This window comes from Somniosus microcephalus, chromosome 29, assembly GCF_052327205.1.
Source record: "Somniosus microcephalus isolate GS21.2 chromosome 29, FLI_Smic_1.0, whole genome shotgun sequence".
Taxonomy (NCBI): domain Eukaryota; kingdom Metazoa; phylum Chordata; class Chondrichthyes; order Squaliformes; family Somniosidae; genus Somniosus; species Somniosus microcephalus.
In genome coordinates this window covers 10246024-10260722 of record NC_141015.1, presented here as the reverse complement: position 1 = coordinate 10260722, position 14699 = coordinate 10246024, and the positions used below count along the sequence as shown (strand labels likewise).

Below are 14699 nucleotides of genomic sequence, written 5' to 3'. Positions count from 1 at the left end.
GAACTCCCTGGGCAGGAGATTATACTGATTGGAATCTAATCTGCCTGATCATTGAAGGTTGCAGGGCAGATTGAGAAAGCGGTTAAAACAGCATACGGGATCCTGGGCTTCTAAATAGAGGCATTGAGTACAAAAGCAAGGAAGTTATGATGAACCTGTATAAAACACTGGTTCAGCCTCAACTGGAGTATTGTGTCCAATTCTGGGCACCGCACTTTAGGAAGGATGTGAAGGCCTTAGAGAGGGTGCAGAAAAAATTGACGAGGATCATTCCAAGGATGAGGGACTTCAGTTATGTGGAGAGACTGGAGAATCTGGGGATGTTCTCCTTAGAGCAGAGAAGATTGAGAGGAGATTTGATCGAGGTGTTCAAAAACATGAGGGCTCTGGACAGAGTAGAGAGAGAGAAACTGTTCCCATTGGTGGAAGGGTCGCGAACCAGAGGACAAGGATTTAAGGCAATTGGCAGAAGAACCAAAGGCGACATGAGGGAAAACTTTTTTATACAGCAACTGGTTAGGACCTGGAATGCACTGCCTGAAAGGGTGGTGGAGGCAGACTTAATCACGGCTTTCAAAAGGGAATTGGATAAATACCTGAAGGAACATTTTTTGCAGGGCTTTGGGGAAAAGGCGGGGGAGTGGGACTAGTTGAAGTGCTCTTGCAGAGAGCTAGCACAGGCTTGACGGGCCGAATGGCCTCCTTTTGTGCTGTAACCTTTCTATGATTCTATAATCCTATCCTTGACCTATGCCAAGCTGTGGACTATCCAGTTAGGTCATGGTTAGATAATCCCACTCCAGCGATTTGAGCACAAAATCTAGGCCAACACTCCAGTGCAGTACTGAGGGAGTGCTGCACTGTCGGAGGTGACATCTTTTGGATGAGATGTGTTGTGTATGTAATATGTGTGCTACTTGAACCTATGGACAGGACTGCATTACTTGTTGGGCGTAGTGATACGCAGTACCACTCCTGGCCATAGGGGTATAAATAGTACTGTGGGTACTGATCCCCCTCAGTTCCCGCCTGTGGGCATGAAGTAAAGACCTATGTATAGTCCCTACCTCCGACCAGTAAAGACCTGTTTGAGTTATACGTTTAAGTCTTTGTGTTAATTGTTCAATACAATACACATACTTAACACTGGCGACGAGTCGGTTCGAACCCTGCGGCAGTTATTCCACAGCGGCTTCGTCCAAAGACAGGACGTTGAAGAGAGGTTCCAATCCTCAACACCCCACTGAAAACTGAAGGGCAGCAGAAATCCTGACAGCTTCCAGCGACTGGAAGCGACAGGCATTAGGACCCTGAAGCCTCCATAACCTCGTGGGTAAGCCAGAGCCCGGTAGGGCGCGAGCGGGTAAGCCAGAGCCCGGGAGGGAGCGAGCAAGAGCCGCCGAGCGGGTGAGCCAGAGGCCGGGAGCCGCTTCAAGCGGGAGGCGCTTAGCGGGCCAGCGATCGCACCGGTGATAAGGGCTGAGAACCGTTTCGGGCGGGCGGCGCACCAGCGATCGCACAGGAGATAAGAGCCGCAGTCGGGCTGAAAGTCAGCGACGAGAAGCGCGGGAAAACCGCCATTGAAGTGGGCGGGGAGAGCGAGAAGCGCGGGAAAGCCGCCATTTTTCACGGGAAAACCGCTGGGGAAGAAGGCAGAAGCGGGAAAACTGCCATTTTGTGGGCGGAGGACGACGGCAAGAGCGGGAAGCCGCCATCTTGGATAACAGTAAAAAAAAAAATCTGAGAAATTGCAAATCTGATAAAGTACTACAATGCCTAAACACGGGAATATTAGCCACTTTGATAGTGACATCGAAGATTGGGCCATATATGTTGAACGAGTTAAAAATTATTGTAAGGCCAATAAAATTCGTGAGGCTGATAAAGCACTAACATTATTAAATTTAATGGGTGCGAAGACATACGGGCAATTGAAACACCTGTTATCACCAGATGAACCGGCGGATAAGACGTTCGATGAGATTGTTACTGTCCTGAAAGATCATCTAAACCCCACGCCGCTGATGCTAGCGGAACGATTTAAATTTTACGACAGAAGGCAGCTACAGCATGAAAGCAATGCTGATTATTTGCTGGAATTGCGTAAATTAGCGAAATATTGCCAGTTTGGAACGGGACTGACAGAGGCACTTCGAGACAAATTTGTGTGTGGTTTATTTAAACAGGATACACAAAAGCGACTGCTCGAGGAGAATGAGCTGACGCTTGAGAAGGCGGTCATTATGGCAGCAGCACACGAAGCCGCAGCGAGAGGCACGGCAGTAATGCAGCTACGGTCACCGGAGCTCAGTGCACACAAATTGGGTGTGAGTTCTGGCAAATGTTATCGTTGTGGAAAGACAACGCATGATCAGAACCAGTGTTGGTTTAAAAACCAAGAATGTAGAACTTGTGGTAGGCTTGGACATATAGCTAGAGTATGCAGGTCAGGGAAGAAGACCAGCAACAAGAAGTCACCGCAAGGAAAATACGCAAAGGTACACAAGGTGACCGAACAGGAGTCCGATTCAGACGCTAGCAGTAATGAACTGGCTAGCTTAAGCTGTAATGAACTGGCTAGCTTAAGAGTACTCAACGCTGGTAAGGGTGCAGACCTCCAGACAATTTGGGTCACTCTTCAGATAGAAGGAGTCCAAGTAAAACTGGAATTGGACACTGGATCGGCATTGACGGTCATAAATAAGAAAGATTACGGAAAGTTATTCCAACATATTCCCCTACAGGATACGGGGATTATATTGAAAACATACACGGGGCAAAGAGTGTACCCCATCGGGAAAATAGAGGTTGCAGTGGTCCACAAGGGCGAAGACAGTCAAATAATGGACTTATATGTGATATCTGAAGGAGGTCCTCCACTACTAGGACGGGAGTGGATTAGGAAAATGAATATGGACTGGCATTTCCTACAAACAATAACGAGTGAGAACTCGGTGAAGATAGTCGGCCCAGACTCTGGAACGGATGATGGTAAGCCCAACTCAGGTGCAAAAGACAAAGTTTCAGCACAGAATTCCACTGAGCAACAACAACATAGTTTAACTGGATTCTGAGTCTGGCAAGTCTACTGATGTGCCCATTTCTGAGGGACACCGGGCTCGAACTCAACTCCATTTCAAACTACAACAGCAATTAGAACAAATGCTTCGCCGTTTTGAGCAAGAGTTGAATGCAACGAAAGAGTTCTTTGATATAGAGTTGGAGAATCTGGAAAGACAACAGAAGCAGCTGATGGAGAAAATGGAGCAGGAGCACACAAAACGTCTGATGTCAGAGGAGTTAACGGTCAGCCAACTCCTGCATATGCTGAAGGACAGGACTCTGAAATGGGAAAAACTTGAACATGAACTTCAATATTCAAACGAAAGGGGTTCGGAGCTCTCAAAGGTTATTGGAAGAGCTGAGGTGGCAACACAGACTGAGATGACTGCAACAGAGCAGCCCTTGGATGCCAAAAGTACGCTGACTCACGTCAACGTAGAACAACAGACCGCTGAAACAGCTGCTCCGGTAGAGGGATTGCATAGTCCGATCAATCAATCTCCAAAGGAAGTTGAAGTATTAAAATCACAAATGAGGTCACTAGTAAACGACTTGCTGAAAGCCCAGAAAAAGCTGGATGCAGAGGTACACATGAAGAAGTCTCTTCAGGAAAGATGTCTGGATTTGGAACAAGAGCTGGCTAACGTCCAGCTGGGTATGGAGGAAATAGACGACCCTCTCACTGGTCTAGCTCAGGACGACACCGAATATTACGATGTCCTGTCCTGCCCAGCTTGTAACTTCGACTCCCAAAGTGCAGAAATCATGGAGGAGCACCAAAAGTCTACGGAACATCGGGAGAAGCTGGCTCTACGACGGAAACAGGAGGAAGAGAAGGAGGAACTGCGCATGCAGCTGGCAGCTGTGGCAGCTGACAATGGAGCCCAGAGAGTCTCCAAGAAGCAGAAAAGGAAAAGTAAAAACAGAAGATGACCCATCTGAACCATTATCACCTCTACCAGATCACACACGTGGTCCCTCCGAACGGAGCCAATTCAGTTCGGAAGTTCAAACTGTTAAATCCATGGAAGGACTATTGAATGAGTCACTCCAGCAACGTGAACCGACTACACCACAGAGATTGAATCTGTGAACTGTTTTCCGCAGAGACTGAATCTGTGATCTGTTTTGACATGAAGTTATCTATGTATCTATTATTCTGTTATGTAAACCTGAAGTTATATATGTATATATGTTATTACGTTATGTTAAATGGGGAGATGACTGTAAAGCTAGGAAGGGAGGAATGTTGTGTATGTAATATGTGTGCTACTTGAACCTATGGACAGGACTGCACTACTTGTTGGGCGTAGTGATACGCAGTACCACTCCTGGCCATAGGGGTATAAATAGTACTGTGGGTACTGATCTCCCCTCAGTTCCCGCCTGTGGGCATGAAGTAAAGACCTATGTATAGTCCCTACCTCCGACCAGTAAAGACCTGTTTGAGTTATACGTTTAAGTCTTTGTGTTAATTGTTCAATACAATACACATACTTAACAAGATGTTAAACCGAGGCCCCGTCTGCCCCCTCAGGTGGACATAAATGATCCCAAGGCACTATTTTAAAGAAGAGCGGGGGAGTTCTCCCTGGTGTCCTGGCCAATATTTATCCCTCACTCAACATCACTAAAACAAATTATCTGGTCATTATCACGTTGCTGGTTGTGGGAGCTTGCTGTGCACAAATTGACTGCCACGTTTCATACATTACAACAGTGACTACACTTCAAAAGTATTTTATTGGCTGTGAGGTGCTTTGGGACGTTCTGAAGTTGTGAAAGGTGCTATATAAATGCAAGTCTGTCTTTGTCTTTTTGTCTTTCCATAACATTTCATTGGAAATCTGTTCAGCCTGGATTTTGCCATCCAATTGGCTTGTGTCCATGAACAGCTATCAGTGTGAGGGGACATTCACTTTCCCTGGTCTTGGATCCAAATATATCTCTATTGAAGAGCAACTAGAAAAAGGTGGATGAGGGTCAGAAACAAATATTGGTTACAACCCCGGCCTAATCTCCTACCGTCATAAGCCCTGTGATTAAGGCAGTAGATTGCTTTGTGCTTTATTTAAGCCGGAGCGGAGAGTGCCATTATGAAACCTCTGCCTCCTTTGATCTGGTGCTTTGATCATTTTATTTGAGTAAATTGTGGCTTCTTTCATGTTTCACTTTGCTGTGCGCCCACGGTAGGCCCGCTCCAGGTTATAATTAGACATGAATGTAGAGGAATGCCTCAGCTTCAGATAAATGTTCTGGCAGCTCTCCAATACCTCGTTCAGAACGCCATTCTCCATGTATGAGTCTAGCCAGTGAGTGTGGGCAGGCTATTCAACTTTGGAGGGAGCACTGCCAAGCCCCAGTCTGTGAAATCAGCGCACAGCCTTTCCACCTTGAGTCATTGGGTTGGATTTTCCTTCCAGTGGTGGGTCGGACTTCTGCCCGCCCTCCGACCCAGCTGCCAACCTGACCCATTTTCCTGGTTGTTGGCCACGCAGGGCGGTGTTGCGTTGAGATTCCCACCGCCAAGACATAGCCTATCAAGGCTGAGGAGATAAATCCGGTGATGCTGCCACAGGGATTCTCCGAGAGACACACAGGACGTTAAAGGGGATGAGCAGCAATAAGGGAGCTGCAGGTATGTGGGCACTTTGAAACAGACTGGAGGGAGAAAGGAGGCCTCCTCCCCCTCTGCTCCCGCCACCAACCTGGGCCTAGCAACACCTTCCACCAGGCAGTCCTAGTGAGCGGCGGTAACAGGGGTGGACAGGAGGGAACTGGGATGGGAGACCCCGGGTCCCCAACCCTCCCCGCTGCTCACCCCCACCCCCCCCCCACCGGCATTTATGCAAAGCAGGCAGCGAAGGAGCAGTCAGTGGCAAACCCGGTGGGAATGGAGGAGGGCGATTGAGGTGGCGCTGGGCCTCACCTCCTCATCTTCCCACCGTTTCCACCGCTATCCTGCCTAATTTCAAGGGGATACTGGAGGACAATCCAACCCATTGGATAATGGTCAGGAGTGGGCTGTTGCAAGCTCCTGGTGCAGAGGCCAGATGTATCACCCAGCCCCTGACTGGCTTCAGCTAACTTGGCACAGACTAAAAGGTCAATTTTGACTTTTGGCCGGCTAGCTGCCAAAGAGGCCGCCGTGCTTTTGAGTTTGAATTTGGCGGGTGAGCTGCGGACGCCAAACATGGGTCCTGATGCAGCTCACACTCTCTGCCCTCAGAAAATGGTGGCCGGAAAGGACACTAATAGAAATCCGCGGGTAGGTGCTCTGAGTGGGAAAACCCCATCCACCACCTAAAACATTCACTCCCTCCACCACCGGCATACCGTGGCTGCAGTGTGTACCATCTGTAAGATGCACTGCAGCAACTCGCCAAGGCTTCTTCGGCAGCACCTCCCAAACCCGCGACCTCTTCCACCTAGAAGGACAAGGACAGCAGGTGCTTGGGAACACCACCACCTCCAAGTCACACACCATCCTGACTTGGAAATATTTCACCGATCCTTCATCGTCGCTGGGTCAAAATCTTGGAACTCCCTCCCTGACAGCACTGTGGGAGCACCTTCACCACACGGACTGCAGCGGTTCAAGAAGGCGGCTCACCACCACCTTCTCGAGGACAATTAGGGATGGGCAATAAATGCCGGCCTTGCCAGTGACGCCCACATCCTATAAAAACGAATTTAAAAAAAAAGCTTTCTGAATTTCCAGTTGCTCTGCAGTCACCAGTGCTGAATCATGCAAGTCCATGCCTGCAACCCTGGGTGCTCCCAATGAGGTATTTAATTTGCATCATATATCTGTCGCCCATATTGGGAGGAGAAGGTAGGGTAGGAAGAGTTCCTCGTAGACCAAGAATACTGTTTTCAGTAGTGGCCAATACAAGTCTGTTGCCAACCATGGACAGAAACTGAGCATAGATAGAGCAAGGCAACAACCAGGATCATTGTTGAGCATACCATTGTCAGCTCAAAGCAGTTCTTCTGATGTCTCAACTGACCTGGGGACTCATTGCAATATAGTATCACTCCTACCCCATCAATCCTCCAAGGGCACTGTCATGAGCGGCATATTCCCTGGGAGTTTTGAATTGTGGAATGACTTCTCAGAATCACAGAATCACAGAAACCCCACAGTGCAGATAGAGGCCGTTTCGGCCCATCGAGCCTGCACCGACACATGTCCCACCCGATCCCCGTAACCCCTACACCAACACATATCCCACCCTATCCCCGTAACCCCACGTATTTAATCCCCCTAACACTAAGGGTCAATTTATCATAGCCAATCAACCTAACTCGCACATCTTTGGACTGTGGGAGGAAACCGGAGCACCCGGAGGAAACCCACGCAAACACAGGGAGAATGTGCAAACTCCACACAGACAGTTACCCGAGGCCGGATTCGAACCCGGGTCCCTGGCGCTGTGAGGCAACAGTGCTAACCACTATGCCACCGTGCTGCCTTCCTTTAAAACAAATAAACATTTGCACTTATTCATAACTAATGATTTTTTTATTTCCTGTAATATAACAGATTGATATTATTGTGCAGAATCTTTTCTTGAAATTAATGAGTGTCTCAGCCAGTGGCTCAGTGGGCAGCACTCTCGCCTCTGAGTCAAAAGGTTGTGAGTTCCAAATCCCATTCCAGAGACTTAAGCACAAAAATCTAGGCTGACACTCCAGTGCAGTGCTGAGGGAGTGCTGCACTGTCGGAGGTGTCGTCTTTCAGATGTTAAACCGAGACCCCGTCTGCTCTCTCAGGTGGATGTAAAAGATCCCGTGGCACTATTTCGAAGAAGAGCAGGGGAGTTATCCCCGGTGTCCTGGCCAATATTTATCCCTCAATCAACATAACAAAAACAGATGATCTGGTCATTTTCACGTTGCTGTTTGTGGGAGCTTGCTGTGCGCAAATTGGCTGCCACTTTCCTACATTACAACAGTGCCTACACTCCAAAAAGTACTTCATTGGCTGTAAAACGCTTTGGAATGTCCAGTAGTCATGAAAGAACTATATAAATGCAAGTCTTTCTTTTCTAATAATAATCCATACATAGTCGTTGAGCATGTCTTGATTTTTCAGGGTTTTGGACTTGCTCCAATAATTTAAATTGGTAATGGATGTCCTTCCATCCTTTCTCTATTGTTTCTGATCTATCAGACCATGGGACAGACTTGGTGGTCACTACTTCCTCAATAGTTGATTCTGGATTCAGTTGCAGATTTGGTACCTGACAATTATGGTGGAGGAATACATCCAACTGTTGGGTGACAATTGGGAAATGTTACCCTTGTTTCACAGGTGGAGTTAGAGAGAGACATTGCTTTCAGTTTAATACAGAGTGGCAGTCAGAGGCTCAATATTTGGGCAAGGACATCTAACTGGTAAGAGTTCCTTTAAAAGGCTGAGGATGAAACAACAGGTGATATCACGGGGTTCAATGTGAGGAAGTGTGAGGTCACCCACTCTGGACCTAAGAAAGATCAATTAGAGTATTTTCTAAATGGCGAGAAGCTGGGAACTGTGGAGGAGCAGAGATTCAGGGGTCCAAGTACAGAAATCACTAAAAGCTAGTGGACAGATACAAAAAATAATTAAAAAGGCTAATGGAATGTTGGCCTTTATCTCGGCGGCTGGAATACAAAGGGGTGAAGTTATGTTACCGCTGCACAGAGCTCTGGTCAGACCCCATCTGGACACTGGGTTCAGTTCTGGGCCCCGCACCTCGGGCAGGATATATTGGCCTCGGAGGGGGAGCAGCGCAGATTCACCGGAATGATCCCGGGGCTAAATTGTGAGGACAGGTTACACAGACTGGGCTTGTATTCCCTCGAGTTTAGAAGATTAAGGGGTGATCTAATTGCAGTGCTTATGACGATTAAAGGATTCGATAGGGTCGAGAGAGAGAAACTATTTTCTGTGGTGGGGGAGTCCAGGACAAAATGAAAGTAGCCACTGCCTCACCACCCCAGCCGTGGATTCCCTCCTCCTGCCCCCGCTTGGACTGTCATTGGCCACTCCTTCCCAATCGCCACATGCAATTGGAGACAAAGGGCAGGGCCTGGTTCCTGGCAGAGTTTCCTTCTTTCTGCCCCACTTTCCTCCAGCTGGCCGCAGGCCCAGAGTTCCCTCAATGGAGGGAATGAGCCTTGCAGTGGCCTCTTCTCCCTTGAGCCAATCCCTGAGTCTTACCTGATGAAGGTCTAGCCTTTCTTCCAATCTTCAGGGGATCATCTCCAACTCCCTTCGAGAACTCTGCATTCCTCCATCTCTGGCTACTTCTGCATCCTCCACTTCCTACAACTGGCATAGGACCCCGAGTCACATATTTAAGGAACATAACACCTGTTTCTGGCAGGTGCCCTGGACAACTAAAAGTCGCCCAAACCAATATGGCGTCCGGTGCAAAATTCTGAGATTTTATGTTGAACTTTATGCCAGAAAAACAGACGCCCTTGAGTTCTCCTCCAGAGAATCATAGAACCTGCCATTCAGCCCTTCACACCTGTGCTGGTGCCTGCTGCCGCCTGACTGAACTAGTCTAATCCCACTTAATATCAGTAAAAAAATAGTACTGGAGAAATTAATGGGACTGAAAGCCAATAAATCTCCTGGACCTGATGGCCTACATCCTAGGGTTTTGAAAGAGGTGGCTATAGAGATAGTGGATGCATTGGTTGTCATTTTCCAAAATTCCATAGATGCTAGAATGGTTCCGGTGGATTGGAAGGTGACAAATGTAACCCCGCTATTTAAGAAAGGAGGGAGAGAGAAAACGGGGAACTACAGACCAGTTAGCCTGACATCAGTAGTAGGGAAAATGCTAGAATCTATTATTAAGGACGTGGTAACAGGGCACTTAGAAAATAATAATAGGATTGGGCAGAGTCAACACGGAGTTATGAAAGGGAAATCGTGTTTGACAAATCTGTTAGAGATTTTTGAGGTTGTAACTAGCAGAATAGATAAGGGGGAACCAGTGGATGTGGTGTATTGGATTTTCAAAAGGCATTCGATAAGGTGCCACACAAGAGGTTATTAAACAAAATTAGGACTCGTGGGATTGGGGGTAATATACTAACATGGATTGAGGATTGGATAACGGACAGAAAACAGAGAGTAGGAATAAACGGGCCATTTTCGGGTTGGCAGGCTGTAACTAGTGGGGTGCCGCAAGGATCAGTGCTTGGGCCTCAGCTATTCACAATCTACATCAATGATTTGGATGAGGGGACCAAATGTAATATATCCAAGTTTGCTGATGATACAAAGCTGAGTGGGAAGGTAAGTTGTGAGGAGGATGCAAAGAGGCTTCAAGGGGATAGAGACAGGCTAAGTGAGTGGGCAAGAACATGGCAAATGGAATATAATGTGGAGAAATGTGAAGTTATCCACTTTGGTAGGAAAAATAGAAAAGCAGAGTATTTTTTAAATGGTGAGAGATTGGGAAATGTTGGTGTTCAGAGGGACCTGGGTGTCCTTGTACACGAATCACTGAAAGTTAACATGCAGGTACAGCAAGCAATTAGGAAAGCAAATGGTATGTTGGCCTTTATTACAAGAGGATTAGAGTATAAGAGTAAAACATCTTGCTGCAATTATATAGGGCCCTGGTGAGACCACACCTGGAGTATTGTGTACAGTTTTGGTCTCCTTACCTAAGGAAGGATATACTTGCCATAGAGGGAGTGCAACGAAGGTTCAACAGACTGGTTCCTGGGATTGTCCAATGAGGAGCGATTGAGTAGACTAGGCCTATATTGAGTTTAGATCTCATTGAAACATACAAAATTCTTACAGGGCTTGACAGGGTAGATGCAGGGAGGATGTTTCCTCTGGCTGGGGAGCCTAGAACCAGGGGTCACAGTCTCAGAATAAGGGGTCGGCCATTTAGGACTGAGATGAGGAGAAATGTCTTCACTCAGAGGGTGGTGAACCTTTGGAATTCTCTACCCCAGAGGGCTGTGGAGGCTCAGTCGTTGAGTATATTCAAGACAGAGATCGATAGATTTTTGAATATTAAGGGAATCAAGGGATATGGAGATTGGGCAGGAAAGTGGAGATGAGGTAAAAGATCAGCCATGATCTTATTGAATGGCGGAGCAGGCTCGAGGGGCCGAATGGCCGACTCCTGCTCCTATTTCTTACGTTCTTGTGTTCAGTCACTGTTCCCTCCCTGTATTATTGATTATTCCTCTTTTTCCTGCAAGTACCAAGGTTACCTGCGTCTACACTGAAATTGTTCAAGTTTCAAACTGAGTCAATTAAAAAAATTGTCTCAGTCTCAGGACTGTAATCAGAGGTGTAGCAAAACTGCTATAAATGAATTCTTGGTACAGACACATCTCTCCAATCGAAATCTCTTTGTTTATTGTGTCTGCAGGCATTCTGTATTATACCATATAACAGAGAAACACTGGACAAACTACTGACAGAGTCACTGAGGAGAAACATGCCGGCTAATGGACTGCACATATTTGGAATTAATCAGTTAGAAGAGGATGATCTATCTACAAGTGGGTACTTGATGTGGTTTGCAGACTCTAGGGGAGATGTAGGGATTGAATGTAAAGAGCATCCATGATCCGTGAGGTCAGTTGGACTCTATCTTTAAAAAAGTCTAAAGGGATTCTGTGGCACAATGGAATGGGCACTCCCCTTTAATTGCCCCCATCCCTTTAAATTTCTCGTACATGCAGTTTTCCACTTCCACCATTGGTGGGCTCCCAGCGCCCATTCAGTCTGCACCTGAAGCCGTGCTAATGGGGTGACCAACAGAAATCGGGGCAAACAGCACACTTCCATTGGAGACTGGCTAAAACCCACCACTGGCTATTCAAATCTAAACTGCGCACAAAGCAGAAAATTTAGACCAGTGAAGATTGAGGGGTAATCTCATCGAGGTGTTTAAAGCGTTAAAAGGATTTGATAGGGTAGATAGTGAGAAACTATCTCCTCTGGTGGGGGAGTCTAGAACAACGGGGGCATAATCTTAAAAAATAGAGCCAGGTCGTTCAGAAAGCTGGGGGTCAATTTAAAATTTCAAAACTGGGATTGATAGATTTTTGTTAAGCAAGGGCATTAAGGGTTACTGAACCAAGGCGGGTAGATGGAGTTGAGGTGCTGATCAGCCGTGATCTAACCGAATGTCAGAGCAGACTCGAGGGGCTGAATGGCCTCCCCCTATTCCTACGTTCCTAAGGCTGTCAGTCCTTTGACCATGAAGGGACCTGGTCTTGCCTCACCCAACGTCCACACACAATGCCAACAGGGAGCAATGGATAGTTATCTGGAATGGGGGGGGCCTAGCTGATTTATATTTTGTCTTGCCTGGCCCAGGACAGCTGAGGCCAAATGTAATGCCTGCCCCAATGGCGCTGAGGGAAGACCGGTTAGACTGGGATTATCCGGTGGGGGGTGGAGGGGGCAAAGTCAAGACAAAAAGGCCATTCAGGACTGAGATGAGAAGAAATTTCTTCACACAGAGGGTGGTGAATCTTTGGAATTCTCTACCCCAGAGGGCTGTGGAGGCTCAGTCATTGGGTATATTCAAAACAGAAGTCGATAGATTTCTGACTAGTAAGGGCATCAAGGGATATGGCGACAGGGCCGGTGAATGGAGTTGAGGCAGAAGATCAGCCATGATCTCATTGAATGGCAGAGCAGGCTTGAAGGGCCGAAAGGCCTACTCCTGCTCCTATTTCTTATGTTCTTATAAAGGAAGGGTTTTGTTGTCGTGTAAGTGAAAGACAAATTTCTGGTCCTGTTCCTGAAATCTTGTTAAGCCTGATGGGTACCAGTGCATTGATAAAGTGTTTAATATTCGCACAGCTCAACGCGATATGGAGCTGCCGACCCTGCTTCACTTTGCGGCCAGGTACGGTTTAAAGAACCTGACAGCCCTACTGCTGCAGTGCCCGGGAGCATTGCAGGCTTACAGTGTGGCCAACCAGCACGGCGATTACCCAAACAACATTGCAGAGAAGAATGGATACGGAGACCTCCGACAGTTCATAGACGAATACGTGGTAAGGACACAACTGTGATAAGAATTTGGAGACTGCTGTTCAGTGCTCCGCCGCCCATTCCTCTCATGTTAAGGGGGCTTCACCTTCTGAATACGCAGCCTGGGGGGGCTTCACTCACCAGCAGTTCAGGTGGCGATCGAAGCTTCCCACTGAGAATGTACACTCAAAAAATCAGCCCTCAACCCTCCTAACAACCTTATTGTATTTTGAATCAGCCCATTGTTTTTGCATAGAACCATAGAAACTTACAGCACAGAAGGAGGCCATTCGGCCCGTCGTGCCTGTGCCGGCTCTTTGAAAGAGCAGTCGTGCTCAGTCACACCCCCCACGTTTTGTCCGTAACCCTGTGAGTTCCTCATCCTCCAGAACCCGTCCAACTCCCTTTCAAATTATTGATGGAGTCAGCTTCCACCACCTGTTCAGGTCGAGCGTTCCAGATCCCCACAGCTCAGTTCTCCCCTCTCGATCTTTTTCCAATGACTTTGAATCTGTGACCTCTGGTTATTGACCCACTCACCAGATGGAATATTTTTTCCCTATTTACTCTATCAAAACCTCTCATCATTTTGAAAACCTCTATTAGGTCACCTCTTAATCTTCTCTGTTCCAAGAACAGTCTGAACTTTTCCAACCTCTGCTCATAACTGAAACCCCTCATCCCTGGTAACATCCTGGTTGTTAAGTATGTGTATTGTATTGAACAATTAACACAAAGACTTAAACGTATAACTCAAACAGGTCTTTACTGGTTGGAGGTAGGGACTATACATAGGTCTTTACTTCATGCCCACAGGCGGGAACTGAGGGGAGATCAGTACCCACAGTACTATTTATACCCCTATGGCCAGGAGTGGTACTGCGTATCACTACGCCCAACAAGTAGTGCAGTCCTGTCCATAGGTTCAAAGTAGCACACATATTACATACACAACATTCCTCCCTTCCTAGCTTTACAGTCATCTCCCCATTTAACATAACGTAATAACATATATACATATATAACTTCAGGTTTACATAACAGAATAACATAGATACATAGATAACTTCATGTCAAAACAGATCACAGATTCAGTCTCTGCGGAAAACAGTTCACAGATTCAATCTCTGTGGTGGAGTCGGTTCACGTTGCTGGAGTGACTCATTCAATAGTCCTTCCATGGATTTAACAGTTTGAACTTCCGAACTGAGTTGGCTCCGTTCGGAGGGACCACGTGTGTGATCTGGTAGAGGTAATAATGGTTCAGATGGGTCATCTTCTGTTTCGACTTTTCCTTTTCTGCTTCTTGGAGACTCTCTGGGCTCCACTGTCAGCTGCCAGCTGCATGCGCAGTTCCTCCTTCTCTCCCTCCTTTTTCCGTAGTAGAGCCACCTTCTCCCGATGTTCCGTAGACTTTCGGTGCTCCTCCATGATTTCTGTATGGTGGGAGTCGAAGTTACAAGTTGGGCAGGACAGGACATAGTAATATTCGGTGTCGTCCTGATCTAGGCCAGCGAGAGGGTCTTCTATTTCCTCCATACCCAGCTGGGCGTTAGCCAGCTTTTGTTCCAAGTCCAGACATCTTTCCTGAAGAGACTTCTTCATGCGTACCTCT

The 14699-nt window shown here is 47.1% G+C and overlaps 1 protein-coding gene across 3 annotated transcripts in view; it reads left to right on the top strand.

Annotated features, from left to right (window-relative positions):
* pik3ap1 (phosphoinositide-3-kinase adaptor protein 1) overlaps positions 1 to 14699 on the top strand; it is a 166155-nt gene that overhangs the window by 83529 nt on the left and 67927 nt on the right. For all 3 annotated transcript variants that reach the window (XM_085970146.1, XM_085970147.1, XM_085970144.1), the window contains exons 6-7: positions 11463 to 11595; positions 12911 to 13107. In XM_085970146.1, coding sequence (XP_085826272.1) covers positions 11463 to 11595; positions 12911 to 13107 — 330 coding nt within the window. The remainder of the gene's footprint in view (positions 1 to 11462; positions 11596 to 12910; positions 13108 to 14699) is intronic.